This window comes from Oncorhynchus kisutch, unplaced genomic scaffold (assembly GCF_002021735.2).
Source record: "Oncorhynchus kisutch isolate 150728-3 unplaced genomic scaffold, Okis_V2 scaffold2951, whole genome shotgun sequence".
In the NCBI taxonomy this organism is placed as follows: domain Eukaryota; kingdom Metazoa; phylum Chordata; class Actinopteri; order Salmoniformes; family Salmonidae; genus Oncorhynchus; species Oncorhynchus kisutch.
Window position 1 is genome coordinate 434,069 of NW_022264896.1, and position 27,015 is coordinate 461,083.

Sequence of the window (27,015 nt, forward strand, 5' to 3'; positions counted from 1 at the left end):
GTTCTATTCCAGAACACAGGTAAAGAACACCAAAGAGCACTCAGTTCTATTCCAGAACACAGGTAAAGAACACCAAAGAGCACTCAGTTCTATTCCAGAACACAGGTAAAGAACACCAAGGAGCACTCAGTTCTATTCCAGAACACAGGTAAAGAACACCAAAGAGCACTCAGTTCTATTCCAGAACACAGGTAAAGAACACCAAAGAGCACTCAGTTCTATTCCAGAACCCAGGTAAAGAACACCAAGGAGCACTCAGTTCTATTCCAGAACCCAGGTAAAGATGACCAAGGAGCACTCAGTTCTATTCCAGAACACAGGTAAAGAACACTAAGGAGCACTCAGTTCTATTCCAGAACACAGGTAAAGAACACCAAGGAGCACTCCGTTCTATTCCAGAACACAGGTAAAGAACACTAAGGAGCACTCAGTTCTATTCCAGAACACAGGTAAAGAACACCAAGGAGCACTCAGTTCTATTCCAGAACACAGGTAAAGAACACTAAGGAGCACTCAGTTCTATTCCAGAACACAGGTAAAGAACACCAAGGAGCACTCAGTTCTATTCCAGAACACAGGTAAAGAACACTAAGGAGCACTCAGTTCTATTCCAGAACACAGGTAAAGAACACCAAGGAGCACTCAGTTCTATTCCAGAACACAGGTAAAGAACACCAAGGAGCACTCAGTTCTATTCCAGAACACACGTAAAGAACACCAAGGAGCACTCAGTTCTATTCCAGAACCCAGGTAAAGAACACTAAGGAGCACTCAGTTCTATTCCAGAACCCAGGTAAAGAACACTAAGGAGGTAAAGAACACCAAGGAGCACTCAGTTCTATTCCAGAACACAGGTAAAGAACACCAATGAGCACTCAGTTCTATTCCAGAACCCAGGTAAAGAACACTAAGGAGGTAAAGAACACCAAGGAGCAATCAGTTCTATTCCAGAACACACGTAAAGAACACCAAGGAGCACTCAGTTCTATTCCAGAACACAGGTAAAGAACACCAAGGAGCACTCAGTTCTATTCCAGAACACACGTAAAGAACACCAAGGAGCACTCAGTTCTATTCCAGAACACAGGTAAAGAACACCAAGGAGCACTCAGTTCTATTCCAGAACACAGGTAAAGAACTCTAAGAATCTAAAGAAGCTGAAACTACCAAGTGCCAATGGATGTTCAGACCAGTCAGACCAGATAGAAATGTATCTTCCAGGCTGTATTCAGGCCGTGATTGGGAGTCCCATAGGGGGGCACACAACTGGCCCAATGTCTGGGCAGAGGAACACACCCTTATGTAAAGGGACAGGCCGCTGAGATAATATGCTACCATGGCAACCTTAATACATACCTTCAGGCAGCCAAAGCTGACCAATCACAGCAGATTCCTCCTTTCCTATGGTTGACAAGGCATATGCGTGATTGGCTTCAGAGGAGAAAGGTGGTGTTGTGCCTTGGATGGGTTTAGATTAGAACTCACCTGGGCTGCGTTCAGTAGGGCACTACGTTGTGGAATTGTGTCAGCTCTATTCAAAGCGTTTCTATCTGCTGAACGCAGCCCTGCTGAAGTTAGACTTCTGTAGACTGCATTTTAATCATCACTCTTTTATCATTTGTATTGCATGAATGTTGCACATTTTATGTTCTGGAAATAATCTGGGATTCACAGATTATTTATTAAAAACGACACATTAAAACTGACGTCGTCTATAAGTTTCATAATTTACATTTTGGAATGTATTAGATACTGATCTGAGAATTGTTCATATTTTAATATTTAGGTATTTAGATTTCTACTGATCAATCAATCAGAAATCAATACATCAACAATAAACATGAACAAAAACATTTAAATAAAAATGGTTTATTCTCTTTAATATAGTATTTGTTCTATCCATAGCAGAAAAGAGCCTCCATGCCACTCAGTGCTATTATAGCTCTGACCCCAGGCCAGTGCAGCTCCATACTGACCAACACACATCTCACAGCACAACACCAGTGCCAAACTGACCTGGAGTCAGTCTCTGTATCACATCTGACATCAGCTTATTTGAAAACAGGGGAGTGGAGCTGGGTGGGGTGGGGAGCGGGCAGGGATTTCGGGGGGCAGTTCTAGGAGGCAATATCACACCTCATAGCTTGGATCCGATACGCTGTGTGTGACTGGGGCCAAGCAACGCTAGAACCCACGTTGTGAAAGATTTAGGTTTAATCCAAGAGTGTTGTGTGTGTTGCAAGTTGACTTCTTGCTCCAGTATGGCTGTAGACTCGGAGGCAGATCGTTTCTGTCACGAAAGGGTCACAAGTTGAGGTAACAAAGGTTTTCCTGGACGTCAAGAAGGAATAGAGACACGATCAAAAGAATGGAAGTCTGGGCTTGTTACAATCTGGGTGTTTCTGTGCAGGTGCAGGTATGTGTGTGTGGACAGGTGTGAGAATGTGTACATGTCAGGGTTCTCCCCAGGATTATTTATCAAGGTGGTGCAGCTGAGCAACTGACATTTCCTGCAATCTACTCATAAATATTTAACAATGTTATTTTACATAATGGGCCTTCCTCTGACACCTAACGGACCAAAAGCTGTGATCTTTAACCAACAACCTAACAGGTCTATAACTCTGAACATTAACCAACAACCTAACAGGTCTATAACTCTGAACATTAACCAACAACCTAACAGGTCTATAACTCTGAACATTAACCAACAACCTAACGGGTCTATAACTCTGAACATTAACCAACAACCTAACAGGTCTATAACTCTGTGAGATTTAACCAACAACCTAACAGGTCTATAACTCTGAACATTAACCAACAACCTAACAGGTCTATAACTCTGTGAGATTTAACCTACAACCTAACAGGTCTATAACTCTGAACATTAACCAACAACCTAACAGGTCTATAACTCTGTGAGATTTAACCAACAACCTAACAGGTCTATAACTCTGAACATTAACCAACAACCTAACAGGTCTATAACTCTGAACATTAACCAACAACCTAACAGGTCTATAACTCTGTGAGATTTAACCAACAACCTAACAGGTCTATAACTCTGTGAACTTTATCCAACAACCTAACAGGTCTATAACTCTGAACATTAACCAACAACCTAACAGGTCTATAACTCTGTGAACTTTATCCAACAACCTAACAGGTCTATAACTCTGTTAACTTTATCCAACAACCTAACAGGTCTATAACTCTGAACATTAACCAACAACCTAACAGGTCTATAACTCTGTGAGATTTAACCAACAACCTAACAGGTCTATAACTCTGTGAGATTTAACCAACAACCTAACAAGTCCATAACTCTGTGAGATTTAACCAACAACTTATTTTGACAAACTATTTTGATACCTTACAAGAATGTCAGAACCAATGCATAATGTACATATGAATGCTGAGCAAGCAATTCTACACAAGTTGTTATTGTCAGCAGTGCTGAAGTGAGTCCTACTTTTGACCAGAGAAGAGGAACAGAAATTGAGGGAAGGGCTTTTCATGGTTGAGTTGTTAAGTAATAGCTGTTCATATATAATGAGAGAACAGAACAGAACTCAGACATAGAACGAGACTAGAACATCAGAGACCAGATCAGACAATACAATCTTCAGCATCTCAACCATCTCTGAACCATGAAGACCCTGACTGCTCTACTCCTCCTGGGACTGCTCTGCTCCCTGCATATGACGTCTGCAGGTGTGTGTGTGTGTGTGTGTGTGTTGGGGAGTGGATGACTACCCATATTGTGTAATATGCTGGAGCTCTTTATGTTGACTGTGGTTTATGATAATTTGTTTGCAGGTGTCATTAAGTTGGAAACGTCAACTGACTGCTGTCTAAAGTTCAGCGCGAGGATCCCTCTTCAACAAGTGGTTTCTCTCAGAACAACCTCCAGTAGCTGCCCTCGCAAAGCACTGATGTAAGTAAGCATAGTCTACTGTAAACTGTAAACATCTGGGCTAGCCTGGTCCCAGATCTGTTTGTGACTTCACGTCAACTCCTTGTCATGCCAAACACGACCAGGAGTGACAAGGAGTTGGTATGATAGCACAAACACACCTGGACCCAGGCTACATCCAGGCTACACTGTACAAGACAAGACGGAGCATTCATATTACAGACTGGATGTTCTGAGAGACAATGTGTTGTGTATCTGTTGCAGTTTCACCACAAAGAAAGGGAAGACATTTTGTGTTGACCCTTCTGAAGCCTGGGTCCAGAGTCATGTGACCAAGATTGAGAGCAGACCACAATGAAGTCATCAACTACCATCACCCCCTAACACCCCAACCCCTTGTTGGTGCACTATAAAGGGAATAGGTTGCCATTAGTGACGTAGACCTTGTCATGCATGTCAATACCCTATCTGAGATTGGTATAGAATAGGTTCAGTGTAATATACTAGGTTAATATCCTATCTGAGATTGGTATAGAGGAGGCTCAATGTAATATACTAGGTTAATATCCTATCTGAGATTGGTATAGAATAGGTTCAGTGTAATATACTAGGTTAATATCCTATCTGAGATTGGTATAGAGGAGGCTCAATGTAATATATTAGGTTAATACCCTATCTGAGATTGGTATAGAATAGGTTCAGTGTAATGTACTAGGTTTAGGATATACTAATTGTTTATTTTTCTAAAACTGTAAACATATTTGACATGTAACCTATTTTATATTTTATAAAGCCTTTGAAGATTTCAAACATCCTGTGAAAGAGTGGTTCATATTATTCAATTAATGTATTAATGGGTTGTAACTAGGTCTATTCTACTGATATAGATATTAATGGGTTGTAACTAGGTCTATTCTACTGATTTAGATATTAATGGGTTGTAACTAGGTCTATTCTACAATACTGATATAGATATTAATGGGTTGTAACTAGGTACAGTGCCTTGCGAAAGTATTCGGCCCCCTTGAACTTTGCGACCTTTTGCCACATTTCAGGCTTCAAACATGTATTTTTTTGTGAAGAATCAACAACAAGTGGGACACAATCATGAAGCGGAACGACATTTATTGGATATTTCAAACTTTTTTAACAAATCAAAAACGGAAAAATTCGGCATGCAAAATTATTCAGCCCCCTTAAGTTAATACTTTGTAGCGCCACCTTTTGCTGCGATTACAGCTGTAAGTCGCTTGGGGTATGTCTCTATCAGTTTTGCACCGATATTTTTTTCCAGATAATTTTTTCCCATTCCTCCTTGCAAAACAGCTCGAGCTCAGTGAGGTTGGATGGAGAGCATTTGTGAACAGCAGTTTTCAGTTCTTTCCACAGATTCTCGATTGGATTCAGGTCTGGACTTTGACTTGGCCATTCTAACACCTGGATATGTTTATTTTTGAACCATTTCATTGTAGATTTTGCTTTATGTTTTGGATCATTGTCTTGTTGGAAGACAAATCTTCGTCCCAGTCTCAGGTCTTTTGCAGACTCCATCAGGTTTTCTTCCAGAATGGTCCTGTATTTGGCTCCATCCATCTTCCCATCAATTTTAACCATCTTCCCTGTCCCTGCTGAAGAAAAGCAGGCCCAAACCATGATGCTGCCACCACCATGTTTGACAGTGAGGATGGTGTGGTCAGGGTGATGAGCTGTGTTGCTTTTACGCCAAACATAACGTTTTGCATTGTTGCCAAAAAGTTCAATTTTGGCTTCATCTGACCAGAGCACCTTCTTCCACATGTTTGGTGTGTCTCTCTGAGACTATCACAGTGCAGGTGCATTTATACGGAGACTTGATTACACACAGGTGGATTGTATTTATCATCATTAGTCATTTAGGTCAACATTGGATCATTCAGAGATCCTCACTGAACTTCTGGAGAGAGTTTGCTGCACTGAAAGTAAAGGGGGCTGAAAAATTTTGCATTCCCAATTTTTCAGTTTTTGATTTGTTAAAAGAGTTTGAAATATCCAATAAATGTCATTCCACTTCATGATTGTGTCCCACTTGTTGTTGATTCTTCACAAAAAAATACAGTTTTATATCTTTATGTTTGAAGCCTGAAATGTGGCAAAAGGTCGCAAAGTTCAAGGGGGCCGAATACTTTCGCAAGGCACTGTATATTCTACTATACTGATATAGATATTAATGGGTTGTAACTAGGTCTATTCTACTATACTGATATAGATATTAATGGGTTGTAACTAGGTCTATTCTACTATACTGATATAGATATTAATGGGTTGTAATTAGGTCTATTCTACTATACTGATATAGATATTGATGGGTTGTAACTAGGTTTATTCTACTATACTGATATAGATATTGATTGGTTGTAACTAGATCTATTCTACTATACTGATATAGATATTGATGGGTTGTAACTAGGTCTATTCTACTATACTGATATAGATATAGATATTCAACACCATAGTACCCTCCAAGCTCGTCATCAAGCTCGAGACCCTGGGTCTCGACCCCGCCCTGTGCAACTGGGTACTGGACTTCCTGACGGGTCGCCCCCAGGTGGTGAGGGTAGGCAACAACATCTCCACCCCGCTGATCCTCAGCACTGGGGCCCCACAAGGGTGCGTTCTGAGCCCTCTCCTGTACTCCCTGTTCACCCACGACTGCGTGGCCACGCACGCCTCCAACTCAATCATCAAGTTTGCGGACGACAGAACAGTGGTAGGCTTGATTACCAACAACGAAGAGACGGCCTACAGGGAGGAGGTGAGGGCCCTCGGAGTGTGGTGTCAGGAAAATAACCTCACACTCAACGTCAACAAAACTAAGGAGATGATTGTGGACTTCAGGAAACAGCAGAGGGAACACCCCCCTATCCACATCGATGGAACAGTAGTGGAGAGGGTAGCAAGTTTTAAGTTCCTCGGCATACACATCACAGACAAACTGAATTGGTCCACTCACACAGACAGCATCGTGAAGAAGGCGCAGCAGCGCCTCTTCAACCTCAGGAGGCTGAAGAAATTCGGCTTGTCACCAAAAGCACTCACAAACTTCTACAGATGCACAATCGAGAGCATCCTGGCGGGCTGTATCACCGCCTGGTACGGCAACTGCTCCGCCCACAGCCGTAAGGCTCTCCAGAGGGTAGTGAGGTCTGCACAACGCATCACCGGGGGCAAACTACCTGCCCTCCAGGACACCTACACCACCCGATGTTACAGGAAGGCCATAAAGATCATCAAGGACATCAACCACCCGAGCCACTGCCTGTTCACCCCGCTATCATCCAGAAGGCGAGGTCAGTACAGGTGCATCAAAGTTGGGACCGAGAGACTGAAAAACAGCTTCTATCTCAAGGCCATCAGACTGTTAAACAGCCACCACTAACATTGAGTGGCTGCTGCCAACACACTGACACTGACACTGACTCAACTCCAGCCACTCTAATAATGGGAATTGATGGGAAATGATGTAAATATATCACTAGCCACTTTAAACAATGCTACCTTATATAATGTTACTTACCCTACATTATTCATCTCATATGCATACGTATATACTGTACTCTATATCATCGACTGCATCCTTATGTAATACATGTATCACTAGCCACTTTAACTATGCCACTTTGTTTACATACTCATCTCATATGTATATACTGTACTCGATACCATCTACTGTATCTTGCCTATGCTGCTCTGTACCATCACTCATTCATATATCCTTATGTACATATTCTTTATCCCCTTACACTGTGTATAAGACAGTAGTTTTGGAATTGTTAGTTAGATTACTTGTTGGTTATTACTGCATTGTCGGAACTAGAAGCACAAGCATTTCGCTACACTCGCATTAACATCTGCTAACCATGTGTATGTGACCATTAACATCTGCTAACCATGTGTATGTGACCAATAACATCTGCTAACCATGTGTATGTGACCAATAACATCTGCTAACCATGTGTATGTGACCAATAACATCTGCTAACCATGTGTATGTGACCAATAACATCTGCTAACCATGTGTATGTGACCAATAACATCTGCTAACCATGTGTATGTGACCAATAACATCTGCTAACCATGTGTATGTGACCAATAACATCTGCTAACCATGTGTATGTGACCAATAACATCTGCTAACCATGTGTATGTGACCAATAACATCTGCTAACCATGTGTATGTGACCATTAACATCTGCTAACCCATGTGTATGTGACCAATAACATCTGCTAACCATGTGTATGTGACCAATAACATCTGCTAACCATGTGTATGTGACCAATAACATCTGCTAACCATGTGTATGTGACCAATAACATCTGCTAACCATGTGTATGTGACCAATAACATCTGCTAACCATGTGTATGTGACCAATAACATCTGCTAACCATGTGTATGTGACCAATAACATCTGCTAACCATGTGTATGTGACCATTAACATCTGCTAACCCATGTGTATGTGACCAATAACATCTGCTAACCATGTGTATGTGACCAATAACATCTGCTAACCATGTGTATGTGACCAATAACATCTGCTAACCATGTGTATGTGACAAATAACATCTGCTAACCATGTGTATGTGACCAATAACATCTGCTAACCATGTGTATGTGACCAATAACATCTGCTAACCATGTGACCAATAACATCTACTAACCATGTGTATGTGACAAATAACATTTGATTTGATTTGATTTGATTTATATTGATGGTTGTAACTAGGTCTATTCTACTATACTGATATAGATATTGATGGGTTGTAACTAGGTCTATTCTACTATACTGATATAGATATTAATGGGTTGTAACTAGGTCTATTCTACTATACTGATATAGATATTAATGGGTTGTAACTAGGTCTATTCTACTATACTGATATAGATATTGATGGGTTGTAACTAGGTCTATTCTACTATACTGATATAGATATTAATGGGTTGTAACTAGGTTTATTCTACTATACTGATATAGATATTAATGGGTTGTAACTAGGTTTATTCTACTATACTGATATAGATATTAATGGGTTGTAACTAGGTCTATTCTACTATACTGATATAGATATTAATGGGTTGTAACTAGGTCTATTCTACTATACTGATATAGATATTAATGGGTTGTAACTAGGTCTATTCTACTATACTGATATAGATATTGATGGGTTGTAACTAGGTCTATTCTACTATACTGATATAGATATTAATGGGTTGTAACTAGGTCTATTCTACTATACTGATATAGATATTAATGGGTTGTAACTAGGTCTATTCTACTATACTGATATAGATATTAATGGGTTGTAACTAGGTCTATTCTACTATACTGATATAGATATTAATGGGTTGTAACTAGGTCTATTCTACTATACTGATATAGATATTGATGGGTTGTAACTAGGTCTATTCTACTATACTGATATAGATATTAATGGGTTGTAACTAGGTCTATTCTACTATACTGATATAGATATTAATGGGTTGTAACTAGGTCTATTCTACTATACTGATATAGATATTAATGGGTTGTAACTAGGTCTATTCTACTATACTGATATAGATATTAATGGGTTGTAACTAGGTCTATTCTACTATACTGATATAGATATTAATGGGTTGTAACTAGGTCTATTCTACTATACTGATATAGATATTGATGGGTTGTAACTAGGTTTATTCTACTATACTGATATAGATATTAATGGGTTGTAAATAGGTCTATTCTACTATACTGATATAGATATTGATGGGTTGTTACTAGGTCTATTCTACTATACTGATATAGATATTAATGGGTTGTAACTAGGTCTATTCTACTATACTGATATAGATATTGATGGGTTGTAACTAGGTCTATTCTACTATACTGATATAGATATTAATGGGTTGTAACTAGGTCTATTCTACTATACTGATATAGATATTAATGGGTTGTAACTAGGTCTATTCTACTATACTGATATAGATATTGATGGGTTGTAACTAGGTCTATTCTACTATACTGATATAGATATTAATGGGTTGTAACTAGGTCTATTCTACTATACTGATATAGATATTAATGGGTTGTAACTAGGTCTATTCTACTATACTGATATAGATATTAATGGGTTGTAACTAGGTCTATTCTACTATACTGATATAGATATTAATGGGTTGTAACTAGGTCTATTCTACTATACTGATATAGATATTGATGGGTTGTAACTAGGTCTATTCTACTATACTGATATAGATATTGATGGGTTGTAACTAGGTCTATTCTACTATACTGATATAGATATTGATGGGTTGTAACTAGGTCTATTCTACTATACTGATATAGATATTGATGGGTTGTAACTAGTCTATTCTACTATACTGATATAGATATTAATGGGTTGTAACTAGGTCTATTCTACTATACTGATATAGATATTAATGGGTTGTAACTAGGTCTATTCTACTATACTGATATAGATATTGATGGGTTGTAACTAGGTCTATTCTACTATACTGATATAGATATTAATGGGTTGTAACTAGGTCTATTCTACTATACTGATATAGATATTAATGGGTTGTAACTAGGTCTATTCTACTATACTGATATAGATATTAATGGGTTGTAACTAGGTCTATTCTACTATACTGATATAGATATTAATGGGTTGTAACTAGGTCTATTCTACTATACTGATATAGATATTGATGGGTTGTAACTAGGTCTATTCTACTATACTGATATAGATATTAATGGGTTGTAACTAGGTCTATTCTACTATACTGATATAGATATTAATGGGTTGTAACTAGGTCTATTCTACTATACTGATTAGATATTAATGGGTTGTAACTAGTCTATTCTACTATACTGATATAGATATTAATGGTTGTAACTAGGTCTATTCTACTATACTGATATAGATATTGATGGGTTGTAACTAGGTCTATTCTACTATACTGATATAGATATTGATGGGTTGTAACTAGGTCTATTCTACTATACTGATATAGATATTGATGGGTTGTAACTAGGTCTATTCTACTATACTGATATAGATATTAATGGGTTGTAACTAGGTCTATTCTACTATACTGATATAGATATTAATGGGTTGTAACTAGGTCTATTCTACTATACTGATATAGATAGTGATGGGGTTGTAACTAGGTCTATTCTACTATACTGATATAGATATTAATGGGTTGTAACTAGGTCTATTCTACTATACTGATATAGATATTAATGGGTTGTAACTAGGTCTATTCTACTATACTGGATATAGATATAATGGGGTTGTAACTAGGTCTATTCTACTAGACTGATATAGATATTAATGGGGTTGTAACTAGGTCTATTCTACTATACTGATATAGATATTAATGGGTTGTAACTAGGTCTATTCTACTATACTGATATAGATATTGATGGGGTTGTAACTAGGTCTATTCTACTATACTGATATAGATATTGATGGGTTGTAACTAGGTTTATTCTACTATAACTGATATAGATATTGATGGTTTGTAACTAGGGTCTATTCTACTATACTGATATAGAATATTGATGGGTTGTAACTACGTCTATTCTACTATACTGATATAGATATTATGGGTTGTAACTAGGTCCTATTCTACTATACTGATATAGATATTAATGGGTTGTAACTAGGTCTATTCTACTATACTGATATAGATTGATGGGTTGTAACTAGGTCTATTCTACTAGACTGATATAGATATTGATGGGTTGTAACTACGTCTATTCTACGATAACTGATATAGAGATTAATGGGTTGTAACGAGTCTATTCTACTATACTGATATAGATATTAATGGGTTGTACTAGGTCTATTCTACTATACTGATATAGATATTAATGGGTTGTAACTAGGTCTATTCTACTATACTGATATAGATATTATGGGTTGTAACTAGGTCTATTCTACTATAACTGATATAGATATTAATGGGTTGTAACTAGGTCTATTCTACTATACTGATATAGATATTGATGGGTTGTAACTAGGTTTATTCTACTATACTGATATAGATTATTGATGGGTTGTAACTAGGGTCTATTCTACTATACTGATATAGATATTGATGGGTTGTAACTAGGTCTATTCTACTGATATAGATATTAATGGGTTGTAACTAGGTCTATTCTACAGATATAGATATTGATGGGTTGTAACTAGGTCTATTCTACTATACTGATATATATATATATATATATATATATATATTAATGGGTTGTAACTAGGTCTATTCTACAGATATAGATAGTAATGGGTTGTAACTAGGTCTATTCTATTGATATAGATATTAATGGGTTGTAACTAGGTCTATTCTACTGATATAGATATTGGTGGGTTGTAACTAGGTCTATTCTACTGATATAGATATTGATGGGTTGTAACTAGGTCTATTCTACAGATATTGTATTTTTCTACTTTCAACCGTTCTGTCGTTTGATTAATAAATGACGGCTTCTGAAGAATTCTCTGATATTCATTTTAACATTCGATTTAAGTGCCTCTAAATGGGGTATGATAGAGGGTGCCAAGCGCACCAGTTAGAGTGCGTCAAGAACTGCCACTCTGCTGGATTTTTCATGCTCAACAGTTTCCTGTGTGTATCATGAATGGTCCACTACACAAAGGACATCAAGCCAACATGACACAACTGTGGGAAGCATTGGAGTCAACATGTGGAGGCGTTGTGGTGCCTTCTTCACGACAAATAAATTAATATTGAAGTATTTATTTTACATAATGGCGCTGCCAGTCCACCAGGTGGCGCCGCTCGAACATTCTTTGGGGAGAACTCTGTCTGTATGTTACCTCCTCTCTGTCCATCATGTTGCATTGGGATCCACTTATTGCCTTGGTGTCTGTGTTGGAGATGGTCTGTTCATTCAGCACTGGATCTGAGGGACACAGAACATGGTAGTCAGGAGACCATCTCTTTCCAATTCACTCTTCACCAGTACAGATCAAAGTTTAAAGGGACAGTGAGAGATTCACTCTTCATCAGTACAGGTCAAAGTTTAAAGGGATGGTGAGAGATTCACTCTTCATCAGTACAGATCAAAGTTTAAAGGGATTGTGAGAGATTCGCTCTTCATCAGTACAGGTCAAAGTTTAAAGGGACAGTGAGAGATTTTTGCAATAATGTCCTTTATCTACTGCAGGCATGCTAGCAAATACCCATAGACTTCCAGCCATTGTGCTAACGCTAGTTAGCATTGGCTCGTGAAACTTCCTCTAACTTCCTTCATACTGGAGACAGAAACATAACAATAGTATCTACAAGTTCAACTGACTATGGAGATGGACAGTGCTTTGCAAAAGTATTCATCCCCCTTGGTGTTTTTCCTATTTTGTTGCATTACAACATGTTTTTTAAATACATTTTAATTAGGATTTCATGTAATGGACAAAATAGTCCAAATGGGTTTAATAAAATTTAAAAAACAAACTTCTTTCAAGATTTTCCCCAAAAATAAAAAACAGGAATCTGGTGCGTGCATATATATTCACCCCCGTTGCTATTTATCACCTACATAAGATCTGATGGCAACCAATTAACCTTCAGAAGTCACATAATCAGTCAAATAAAGTCCTTGAAATAATTTAATTCAGAAGAGGAGAGAGAGAGAGAGAGAGAGGAGAGAGGGAGAGAGAGAGAGAGAGACGAAGAAGAGAAGAGAGAAGAGGAGAAATGGAGAGAGAGAGAGAGAGAGTAGAGAGAGAGAGAGAGAGAGAGAGAGAGAGAGAGAGAGAGAGGAGAGAGAGAGAGAGAGAGAGAGAGAGAGAGGAGAGAGAGAAGATGAGAGAGAGAGAGAGAGGGAGAGTGTCACGCCCTTGGTTAGGCNGAGCACTCAGTTCTATTCCAGAACACAGGTAAAGAACACTAGGAGCACTCAGTTCTATTCCAGAACACAGGTAAAGAACCCAAGAGCACTCAGTTCTATTCCAGAACACACATTTACTGAAACCAAGGACCTCCAGTTCTATTCCAGACCCACGTAATACGACCAAGGAGCACTCATTTCTATTCCAGAACCCAGGTAAGAACACTAAGGAGCACTCAGTCTATTCCAGAACCAGGTAAAGAGACTCTAGGAGTACGAACACCAAGGAGCACTCAGTTCTATTCCAGAACACAGGTAAAGACCCCAATGATCACTCAGTTCTATTCCAAACCCAGGTAAAGAACACCTAAGGAGGTAAGACACCAAGGAGCTCAGTTCTATTCAGAACACACGTAAAGAACACCAAGAGCACTCAGTATCTATTCCCAACACAGGTAAAGAACACCAAGGAGCACTCAGTTCTATTCCAGAACACACGTAAAGAACACCAAGGAGCACTCAGTTCTATTCCAGAACACAGGTAAAGAACACCAAGGAGCACTCTCAGTTCTATTCCAGAACACAGTAAAGAACTCTAAGAATCTAAAGAACTGAAACTAACCCCAAGTGCCAATGGATGTTCAACCAGTCAGACCAGATAGAAATGTATCTTCCAGGCTGTATTCAGGCCGTGATTGGGAGTCCCATAGGGGGCACACAACTGGCCAATGTCTGGCAGAGGAACACACCCTTATGTAAAGGGACAGGCCGCTGATATAATATGCTACCATGGCAACCTTAATACATACCTTCAGGCAGCCAAAGCTGACCAATCACAGCAGATTTCCTCCTTTCCTATGGTTGACAAGGCATATGCGTGATTGGCTTCAGAGGAGAAAGGTGGTGTTGTGCCTTGGATGGGTTTAGATTAGAACTCACCTGGGCTGCGTTCAGTAGGGCACTACGTTGTGGAATTGTGTCAGCTCTATTCAAAGCGTTTCTATCTGCTGAACGCAGCCCTGCTGAAGTTAGACTTCTGTAGACTGCATTTTAATCATCACTCTTTTATCATTTGTATTGCATGAATGTTGCATTTTTATGTTCTGGAATAATCTGGGATTCACAGATTATTTATTCAAAACGACACATTAAAACTGACGTCGTCTATAAGTTTCATAATTTACATTTTGGAATGTATTAGATACTGATCTGAGAATTGTTCATATTTTAATATTTAGGTATTTAGTTTCTACTGATCAATCATCAGAATCAATACATCAACAATAAACATGAACAAAACATTTAAATAAAAATGGTTTATTCTCTTTAATATAGTATTTGTTCTATCCATAGCAGAAAAGGCCTCCATGCCACTCAGTGCTATTATAGCTCTGACCCCAGGCCAGTGCAGCTCCATACTGACCAACACACATCTCACAGCACAACACCAGTGCCAACTGACCTGGAGTCAGTCTCTGTATCACATCTGACATCAGCTTATTTGAAAACAGGGGAGTGGAGCTGGGTGGGGTGGGGAGCGGGCAGGGATTTCGGGGGCAGTTCTAGGAGGCAATATCACACCTCATAGCTTGGATCCGATACGCTGTGTGTGACTGGGGCCAAGCAACGCTAGAACCCACGTTGTGAAAGATTTAGGTTTAATCCAAGAGTGTTGTGTGTGTTGCAAGTTGACTTCTTGCTCCAGTATGGCTGTAGACTCGGAGGCAGATCGTTTCTGTCACGAAAGGGTCACAATTGAGGTAACAAGGTTTTCCTGGACGTCAAGAAGGAATAGAGACACGATCAAAAGAATGGAAGTCTGGGCTTGTTACAATCTGGGTGTTTCTGTGCAGGTGCAGGTATTGTGTGTGGACAGGTGTGAGAATGTGTACATGTCAGGGTTCTCCCCAGGATTATTTATCAAGGTGGTGCAGCTGAGCAACTGACATTTCCTGCAATCTACTCATAAATATTTAACAATGTTATTTTACATAATGGGCCTTCCTCTGACACCTAACGGACCAAAAGCTGTGATCTTTAACCAACAACCTAACAGGTCTATAACTCTGAACATTAACCAACAACCTAACAGGTCTATAACTCTGAACATTAACCAACAACCTAACAGGTCTATAACTCTGAACATTAACCAACAACCTAACGGGTCTATAACTCTGAACATTAACCACAACCTAACAGTCTATACTCTGTGAGATTTAACCAACAACCTAACAGGTCTATAACTCTGAACATTAACCAACAACCTAACAGGTCTATAACTCTGTGAGATTTAACCTACAACCTAACAGGTCTATAACTCTGAACATTAACCAACAACCTAACAGGTCTATAACTCTGTGAGATTTACCAACAACCTAACAGGTCTATAACTCTGAACATTAACCAACAACCTAACAGGTCTATAACTCTGAACATTAACCAACAACCTAACAGGTCTATAACTCTGTGAGATTTAACCAACAACCTAACAGGTCTATAACTCTGTGAACTTTATCCAACAACCTAACAGGTCTATAACTCTGAACATTAACCAACAACCTAACAGGTCTATAACTCTGTGAACTTTATCCAACAACCTAACAGTCTATAACTCTGTTAACTTTATCCAACAACCTAACAGGTCTATAACTCTGAACATTAACCAACAACCTAACAGGTCTATAACTCTGTGAGATTTAACCAACAACCTAACAGGTCTATAACTCTGTGAGATTTAACCAACAACCTAACAAGTCCATAACTCTGTGAGATTTAACCAACAACTTATTTTGACAAACTATTTTGATACCTTACAAGAATGTCAGAACCAATGCATAATGTACATATGAATGCTGAGCAAGCAATTCTACACAAGTTGTTATTGTCAGCAGTGCTGAAGTGAGTCCTACTTTTGACCAGAGAAGAGGAACAGAAATTGAGGGAAGGGCTTTTCATGGTTGAGTTGTTAAGTAATAGCTGTTCATATATAATGAGAGACAGAACAGAACTCAGACATAGAACGAGACTAGAACATCAGAGACCAGATCAGACAATACAATCTTCAGCATCTCAACCATCTCTGAACCATGAAGACCCTGACTGCTCTACTCCTCCTGGGACTGCTCTGCTCCCTGCATATGACGTCTGCAGGGTGTGTGGTGTGTGTGTGTGTTGGGGAGTGGATGACTACCCATATTGTGTAATATGCTGGAGCTCTTTATGTTGACTGTGGTTTATGATAATTTGTTTGCAGGTGTCATTAAGTTGGAAACGTCAACTGACTGCTGTCTAAAGTTCAGCGCGAGGATCCTCTTCAACAAGTGGTTTCTCTCAGAACAACCTCCAGTAGCTGCCCTCGCAAAGCACTGATGTAAGTAAGCATAGTCTACTGTAACTGTAAACATCTGGGCTAGCCTGGTCCCAGATCTGTTTGTGACTTCACGTCAACTCCTTGTCATGCCAAACACGACCAGGAGTGACAAGGAGTTGGTATGATAGCACAAACACACCTGGACCCAGGCTACATCCAGGCTACACTGTACAAGACAAGACGGAGCATTCATATTACAGACTGGATGTTCTGAGAGACAATGTGTTGTGTATCTGTTGCAGTTTCACCACAAAGAAAGGGAAGACATTTTGTGTTGACCCTTCTGAAGCCTGGCCAGAGTCATGTGACCAAGATTGAGAGCAGACCACAATGAGTCATCAACTACCATCACCCCCTAACACCCCAACCCCTTGTTGGTGCACTATAAAGGGAATAGGTTGCCATTAGTGACGTAGACCTTGTCATGCATGTCAATACCCTATCTGAGATTGGTATAGAATAGGTTCAGTGTAATATACTAGGTTAATATCCTATCTGAGATTGGTATAGAGGAGGCTCAATGTAATATACTAGGTTAATATCCTATCTGAGATTGGTATAGAATAGGTTCAGTGTAATATACTAGGTTAATATCCTATCTGAGATTGGTATAGAGGAGGCTCAATGTAATATATTAGGTTAATACCCTATCTGAGATTGGTATAGAATAGGTTCAGTGTAATGTACTAGGTTTAGGATATACTAATTGTTTATTTTTCTAAAACTGTAAACATATTTGACATGTAACCTATTTTATATTTTATAAAGCCTTTGAAGATTTCAAACATCCTGTGAAAGAGTGGTTCATATTATTCAATTAATGTATTAATGGGTTGTAACTAGGTCTATTCTACTGATATAGATATTAATGGGTTGTAACTAGGTCTATTCTACTGATTTAGATATTAATGGGTTGTAACTAGGTCTATTCTACAATACTGATATAGATATTAATGGGTTGTAACTAGGTAGTGCCTTGCGAAAGTATTCGGCCCCCTTGAACTTTGCGACCTTTTGCCACATTTCAGGCTTCAACATGTATTTTTTTGTGAAGAATCAACAACAAGTGGGACACAATCATGAAGCGGAACGACATTTATTGGATATTTCAAACTTTTTTAACAAATCAAAAACGGAAAAATTCGGCATGCAAAATTATTCAGCCCCCTTAAGTAATACTTTGTAGCGCCACCTTTTGCTGCGATTACAGCTGTAAGTCGCTTGGGGTATGTCTCTATCAGTTTTGCACCGATATTTTTTTCCAGATAATTTTTTCCCATTCCTCCTTGCAAAACAGCTCGAGCTCAGTGAGGTTGGATGGAGAGCATTTGTGAACAGCAGTTTTCAGTTCTTTCCACAGATTCTCGATTGGATTCAGGTCTGGACTTTGACTTGGCCATTCTAACACCTGGATATGTTTATTTTTGAACCATTTCATTGTAGATTTTGCTTTATGTTTTGGATCATTGTCTTGTTGGAAGACAAATCTTCGTCCCAGTCTCAGGTCTTTTGCAGACTCCATCAGGTTTTCTTCCAGAATGGTCCTGTATTTGGCTCCATCCATCTTCCCATCAATTTTAACCCATCTTCCCTGTCCCTGCTGAAGAAAAGCAGGCCCAAACCATGATGCTGCCACCACCATGTTTGACAGTGAGGATGGTGTGGTCAGGGTGATGAGCTGTGTTGCTTTTACGCCAAACATAACGTTTTGCATTGTTGCCAAAAAGTTCAATTTTGGCTTCATCTGACCAGAGCACCTTCTTCCACATTTTGGTGTGTCTCTCTGAGACTATCACAGTGCAGGTGCATTTATACGGAGACTTGATTACACACAGGTGGATTGTATTTATCATCATTAGTCATTTAGGTCAACATGGATCATTCAGAGATCCTCACTGAACTTCTGGGAGAGAGTTTGCTGCACTGAAAGTAAAGGGGGCTGAAAAATTTTGCATTCCCAATTTTTCAGTTTTTGATTTGTTAAAAGAGTTTGAAATATCCAATAAATGTCATTCCACTTCATGATTGTGTCCCACTTGTTGTTGATTCTTCACAAAAAAATTTTTTATATCTTTATGTTTGAAGCCTGAAATGTGGCAAAAGTCGCAAAGTTCAAGGGGCCGAATACTTTCGCAAGGCACTGTATATTCTACTATACTGATATAGATATTAATGGGTTGTAACTAGGTCTATTCTACTATACTGATATAGATATTAATGGGTTGTAACTAGGTCTATTCTACTATACTGATATAGATATTAATGGGTTGTAATTAGGTCTATTCTACTATACTGATATAGATATTGATGGGTTGTAACTAGGTTTATTCTACTATACTGATATAGATATTGATTGGTTGTAACTAGATCTATTCTACTATACTGATATAGATATTGATGGGTTGTAACTAGGTCTATTCTACTATACTGATATAGATATAGATATTCAACACCATAGTACCCTCCAAGCTCGTCATCAAGCTCGAGACCCTGGGTCTCGACCCCGCGCCCTGTGCAACTGGTACTGGACTTCCTGACGGGTCGCCCCCAGGTGGTGAGGGTAGGCAACAACATCTCCACCCCGCTGATCCTCAGCACTGGGGCCCCACAAGGGTGCGTTCTGAGCCCTCTCCTGTACTCCCTGTTCACCCACGACTGCGTGGCCACGCACGCCTCCAACTCAATCATCAAGTTTGGCGGACGACAGAACAGTGGTAGGCTTGATTACCAACAACGAAGAGACGGCCTACAGGGAGGAGGTGAGGGCCCTCGGAGTGTGGTGTCAGGAAAATAACCTCACACTCAACGTCAACAAAACTAAGGAGATGATTGTGGACTTCAGGAAACAGCAGAGGGAACCCCCCCTATCCACATCGATAGGAACAGTAGTGGAGAGGGTAGCAAGTTTTAAGTTCCCTCGCTACACATCACAGACAACTGAATTGGTCCACTCACACAGACAAAGCATCGTGAAGAAGGCGCAGCAGCGCCTCTTCATCCTCAGGAGGCTGAAGAAATTCGGCTTGTCACCAAAAGCACTCACAAACTTCTACAGATGCACAATCGGAGCATCCTGGCGGGCTGTATCACCGCCTGGTACGGCAACTGCTCCGCCCACAGCCGTAAGGCTCTCCAGAGGGTAGTGAGGTCTGCACAACGCATCACCGGGGGCAAACTACCTGCCCTCCAGGACACCTACACCACCCGATGTTACAGGAAGGCCATAAAGATCATCAAGGACATCAACCACCCGAGCCACTGCCTGTTCACCCCGCTATCATCCAGAAGGCGAGGTCAGTACAGGTGCATCAAAGTTGGGACCGAGAGACTGAAAAACAGCTTCTATCTCAAGGCCATCAGACTGTTAAACAGCCACCACTAACATTGAGTGGCTGCTGCCAACACACTGACACTGACACTGACTCAACTCCAGCCACTCTAATAATGGGAATTGATGGGAAATGATGTAAATATATCACTAGCCACTTTAAACAATGCTACCTTATATAATGTTACTTACCCTACATTATTCATCTCATATGCATACGTATATACTGTACTCTATATCATCGACTGCATCCTTATGTAATACATGTATCACTAGCCACTTTAACTATGCCACTTTGTTTACATACTCATCTCATATGTATATACTGTACTCGATACCATCTACTGTATCTTGCCTATGCTGCTCTGTACCATCACTCATTCATATATCCTTATGTACATATTCTTTATCCCCTTACACTGTGTATAAGACAGTAGTTTTGGAATTGTTAGTTAGATTACTTGTTGGTTATTACTGCATTGTCGGAACTAGAAGCACAAGCATTTCGCTACACTCGCATTAACATCTGCTAACCATGTGTATGTGACCATTAACATCTGCTAACCATGTGTATGTGACCAATAACATCTGCTAACCATGTGTATGTGACCAATAACATCTGCTAACCATGTGTATGTGACCAATACATCTGCTAACCATGTGTATGTGACCAATAACATCTGCTAACCATGTGTATGTGACCAATAACATCTGCTAACCATGTGTATGTGACCAATACATCTGCTAACCATGTGTATGTGACCAATAACATCTGCTAACCATGTGTATGTGACCAATAACATCTGCTAACCATGTGTATGTGACCAATAACATCTGCTAACCATGTGTATGTGACCATTAACATCTGCTAACCATGTGTATGTGACCAATAACATCTGCTAACCATGTGTATGTGACCAATAACATCTGCTAACCATGTGTATGTGACCAATAACATCTGCTAACCATGTGTATGTGACCAATAACATCTGCTAACCATGTGTATGTGACCAATAACATCTGCTAACCATGTGTATGTGACCAATAACATCTGCTAACCATGTGTATGTGACCAATAACATCTGCTAACCATGTGTATGTGACCATTAACATCTGCTAACCCATGTGTATGTGACCAATAACATCTGCTAACCATGTGTATGTGACCAATAACATCTGCTAACCATGTGTATGTGACCAATAACATCTGCTAACCATGTGTATGTGACAAATAACATCTGCTAACCATGTGTATGTGACCAATAACATCTGCTAACCATGTGTATGTGACCAATAACATCTGCTAACCATGTGACCAATAACATCTACTAACCATGTGTATGTGACAAATAACATTTGATTTGATTTGATTTGATTTATATTGATGGTTGTAACTAGGTCTATTCTACTATACTGATATAGATATTGATGGGTTGTAACTAGGTCTATTCTACTATACTGATATAGATATTAATGGGTTGTAACTAGGTCTATTCTACTATACTGATATAGATATTAATGGGTTGTAACTAGGTCTATTCTACTATACTGATATAGATATTGATGGGTTGTAACTAGGTCTATTCTACTATACTGATATAGATATTAATGGTTGTAACTAGGTTTATTCTACTATACTGATATAGATATAATGGGTTGTAACTAGGTTTATTCTACTATACTGATATAGATATTAATGGGTTGTAACTAGGTCTATTCTACTATACTGATAAGATATTAATGTTGTAACTAGGTCTATTCTACTATACTGATATAGATATTAATGGGTTGTAACTAGGTCTATTCTATTCTACTATACTGATATAGATATTGATGGGTTGTAACTAGGTCTATTCTACTATACTGATATAGATATTAATGGGTTGTAACTAGGTCTATTCTACTATACTGATATAGATATTAATGGTTGTAACTAGGTCTATTCTACTATACTGATATAGATATTAATGGGTTGTAACTAGGTCTATTCTACTATACTGATATAGATATTAATGGGTTGTAACTAGGTCTATTCTACTATACTGATATAGATATTGATGGGTTGTAACTAGGTCTATTCTACTATACTGATATAGATATTAATGGGTTGTAACTAGGTCTATTCTACTATACTGATATAGATATTAATGGGTTGTAACTAGGTCTATTCTACTATACTGATATAGATATTAATGGGTTGTAACTAGGTCTATTCTACTATACTGATATAGATATTAATGGGTTGTAACTAGGTCTATTCTACTATACTGATATAGATATTAATGGGTTGTAACTAGGTCTATTCTACTATACTGATATAGATATTGATGGGTTGTAACTAGGTTTATTCTACTATACTGATATAGATATTAATGGGTTGTAAATAGGTCTATTCTACTATACTGATATAGATATTGATGGGTTGTTACTAGGTCTATTCTACTATACTGATATAGATATTAATGGGTTGTAACTAGGTCTATTCTACTATACTGATATAGATATTGATGGGTTGTAACTAGGTCTATTCTACTATACTGATATAGATATTAATGGGTTGTAACTAGGTCTATTCTACTATACTGATATAGATATTAATGGGTTGTAACTAGGTCTATTCTACTATACTGATATAGATATTGATGGGTTGTAACTAGGTCTATTCTACTATACTGATATGATATTAATGGGTTGTAACTAGGTCTATTCTACTATACTGATATAGATATTAATGGGTTGTAACTAGGTCTATTCTACTATACTGATATAGATATTAATGGGTTGTAACTAGGTCTATTCTACTATACTGATATAGATATTAATGGGTTGTAACTAGGTCTATTCTACTATACTGATATAGATATTGATGGGTTGTAACTAGGTCTATTCTACTATACTGATATAGATATTGATGGGTTGTAACTAGGTCTATTCTACTATACTGATATAGATATTGATGGGTTGTAACTAGGTCTATTCTACTATACTGATATAGATATTGATGGGTTGTAACTAGGTCTATTCTACTATACTGATGATATATTGGGTTGTAACTAGGTCTATTCTACTATACTGATATAGATATTAATGGGTTGTAACTAGGTCTATTCTACTATACTGATATAGATATTGATGGGTTGTAACTAGGTCTATTCTACTATACTGATATAGATATAATGGGTTGTAACTAGGTCTATTCTACTATACTGATATAGATATAAATGGGTTGTAACTAGGTCTATTCTACTATACTGATATAGATATTAATGGGTTGTAACTAGGTCTATTCTACTATACTGATATAGATATTAATGGGTTGTAACTAGGTCTATTCTACTATACTGATATAGATATTGATGGGTTGTAACTAGGTCTATTCTACTATACTGATATAGATATTAATGGGTTGTAACTAGGTCTATTCTACTATACTGATATAGATATTAATGGGTTGTAACTAGGTCTATTCTACTATACTGATATAGATATTAATGGGTTGTAACTAGGTCTATTCTACTATACTGATATAGATATTAATGGGTTGTAACTAGGTCTATTCTACTAACTGATATAGATATTGATGGGTTGTAACTAGGTCTATTCTACTATACTGATATAGATATTGATGGGTTGTAACTAGGTCTATTCTACTATACTGATATAGATATTGATGGTTGTAACTAGGTCTATTCTACTATACTGATATAGATATTAATGGGTTGTAACTAGGTCTATTCTTCTACTATACTGATATAGATATTAATGGGTTGTAACTAGGTCTATTCTACTATACTGATATAGATATTGATGGGTTGTAACTAGGTCTATTCTACTATACTGATATAGATATTAATGGGTTGTAACTAGGTCTATTCTACTATACTGATATAGATATTAATGGGTTGTAACTAGGTCTATTCTACTATACTGATATAGATATTAATGGGTTGTAACTAGGTCTATTCTACTATACTGATATAGATATTAATGGGTTGTAACTAGGTCTATTCTACTATACTGATATAGATATTAATGGGTTGTAACTAGGTCTATTCTACTATACTGATATAGATATTGATGGGTTGTAACTAGGTCTATTCTACTATACTGATATAGATATTGATGGGTTGTAACTAGGTTTATTCTACTATACTGATATAGATATTGATGGGTTGTAACTAGGTCTATTCTACTATACTGATATAGATATTGATGGGTTGTAACTACGTCTATTCTACTATACTGATATAGATATTAATGGGTTGTAACTAGGTCTATTCTACTATACTGATATAGATATTAATGGGTTGTAACTAGGTCTATTCTACTATACTGATATAGATATTGATGGGTTGTAACTAGGTCTATTCTACTATACTGATATAGATATTGATGGGTTGTAACTACGTCTATTCTACTATACTGATATAGATATTAATGGGTTGTAACTAGGTCTATTCTACTATACTGATATAGATATTAATGGGTTGTAACTAGGTCTATTCTACTATACTGATATAGATATTAATGGGTTGTAACTAGTCTATTCTACTATACTGATATAGATATTAATGGGTTGTAACTAGGTCTATTCTACTTAACTGATATAGATATTAATGGGTTGTAACTAGGTCTATTCTACTATACTGATATAGATATTGAGGGTTGTAACTAGGTTTATTCTACTATACTGATATAGATATTGATGGGTTGTAACTAGGTCTATTCTACTATACTGATATAGATATTGATGGGTTGTAACTAGGTCTATTCTACTGATATAGATATTAATGGGTTGTAACTAGGTCTATTCTACAGATATAGATATTGATGGGTTGTAACTAGGTCTATTCTACTATACTGATATATTATATATATATATATATATATATAATGGGTTGTAACTAGGTCTATTCTACAGATATATATTTAATGGGTTGTAACTAGGTCTATTCTATTGATATAGATATTAATGGGTTGTAACTAGGTCTATTCTACTGATATAGATATTGGTGGGTTGTAACTAGGTCTATTCTACTGATATAGATATTGATGGGTTGTAACTAGGTCTATTCTACAGATATTGTATTTTTCTACTTTCAACCGTTCTGTCGTTTGATTAAAAATGACGGCTTCTGAAGAAATTCTCTGATATTCATTTCATTCGATTTAAGTGCCTCTAAATGGGGTATGATAGAGGGTGCCAAGCGCACCAGTTAGAGTGCGTCAAGAACTGCCACTCTGCTGGATTTTTCATGCTCAACAGTTTTCCTGTGTGTATCATGAATGGTCCACTACACAAAGGACATCAAGCCAACATGACACAACTGTGGGAAGCATTGGAGTCAACATGTGGAGGCGTTGTGGTGCCTTCTTCACGACAATAAATTAATATTGAAGTATTTTATTTTACATAATGGCGCTGCCAGTCCACCAGTGGCGCCGCTCGAACATTCTTTGGGGAGAACTCTGTCTGTATGTTACCTCCTCTCTGTCCATCATGTTGCATTGGATCCACTTATTGCCTTGGTGTCTGTGTTGGAGATGGTCTGTTTCATTCAGCACTGGATCTGTCTGAGGCACAGAACATGGTAGTCAGGAGACCATCTCTTTCCAATTCACTCTTCACCAGTACAGATCAAAGTTTAAAGGACAGTGAGAGATTCACTCTTCATCAGTACAGGTCAAGTTTAAAGGGATGGTGAGAGATTCACTCTTCATCAGTACAGATCAAAGTTTAAGGGATTGTGAGAGATTCGCTCTTCATCAGTACAGGTCAAAGTTTAAAGGGACAGTGAGAGATTTTTGCAATAATGTCCTTTATCTACTGCAGGCATGCTAGCAAATACCCATAGACTTCCAGCCATTGTGCTAACGCTAGTTAGCATTGGCTCGTGAAACTTCCTCTAACTTCCTTCATACTGGAGACAGAAACATAACAATAGTATCTACAAGTTCAACTGACTATGGAGATGGACAGTGCTTTGCAAAAGTATTCATCCCCCTTGGTGTTTTTCCTATTTTGTTGCATTACAACATGTTTTTTAAATACATTTTAATTAGGATTTCATGTAATGGACAAAATAGTCCAAATGGGTTTAATAAAATTTAAAAACAAACTTCTTTCAAGATTTTCCCCAAAAATAAAAAACAGGAATCTGGTGCGTGCATATATATTCACCCCCCCTTGCTATTTATCACCTACATAAGATCTGATGCAACCAATTACCTTCAGAAGTCACATAATCAGTCAATAAAGTCCTTTGAAATGAATTTAATTCAAGAGAGAGAGAGAGAGAGAGAGAGAGAGAGAGAGAGAGAGAGAGAGAGAGAGAGAGAGAGAGAGAGAGAGAGAGGAGAGAGAGAGAGAGAGAAGAGAGAGAGAGAGAGAGAGAGAGAGAGAGAGAGAGAGAGAGAGAGAGAGAAGAGAGAGAGAGAGAGAGAGAGAGAGAGAGAGAGAGGGAGAGTGTCACGCCCTTGGTTAGGCCAGAGGGAGAGGGAGTGGGAGAGAGAGGGAGAGGGAG

The 27,015-nt window shown here is 38.1% G+C and overlaps 1 protein-coding gene and 1 long non-coding RNA gene across 2 annotated transcripts; one reads left to right on the top strand and one right to left on the bottom strand.

Moving 5' to 3' along the window:
- Positions 1-1,849: 1,849 nt before the first annotated feature.
- Positions 1,850-26,051, bottom strand: LOC116371129 (uncharacterized). The gene is made up of 2 exons (XR_004208846.1): positions 25,976-26,051; positions 1,850-2,331 (listed from the first exon to the last, which is right to left on the bottom strand). It is a non-coding gene; the product is annotated as an uncharacterized LOC116371129 (long non-coding RNA).
- On the top strand, positions 3,522-4,728 carry LOC116371128 (C-C motif chemokine 13-like). Its single transcript, XM_031820003.1, has 3 exons — positions 3,522-3,714; positions 3,820-3,937; positions 4,181-4,728. Exons 1-3 carry the CDS (start codon positions 3,651-3,653, stop codon positions 4,272-4,274), a joined length of 276 nt encoding a protein of 91 aa, XP_031675863.1. The 5' UTR covers positions 3,522-3,650; the 3' UTR covers positions 4,275-4,728.
- Positions 26,052-27,015: the final 964 nt, after the last annotated feature.

Coding starts and splice junctions, on each gene's coding strand:
- LOC116371128 (XM_031820003.1), top strand. CDS start 3,651: ATGAAGACCCTGACTGCTCTACTCCTCCTGGGACTGCTCTGCTCCCTG. Junction 3,715..3,819: donor CCTGCATATGACGTCTGCAG/GTGTGTGTGTGT, acceptor ATTTGTTTGCAG/GTGTCATTAAGTTGGAAACG. Junction 3,938..4,180: donor TGCCCTCGCAAAGCACTGAT/GTAAGTAAGCAT, acceptor TATCTGTTGCAG/TTTCACCACAAAGAAAGGGA.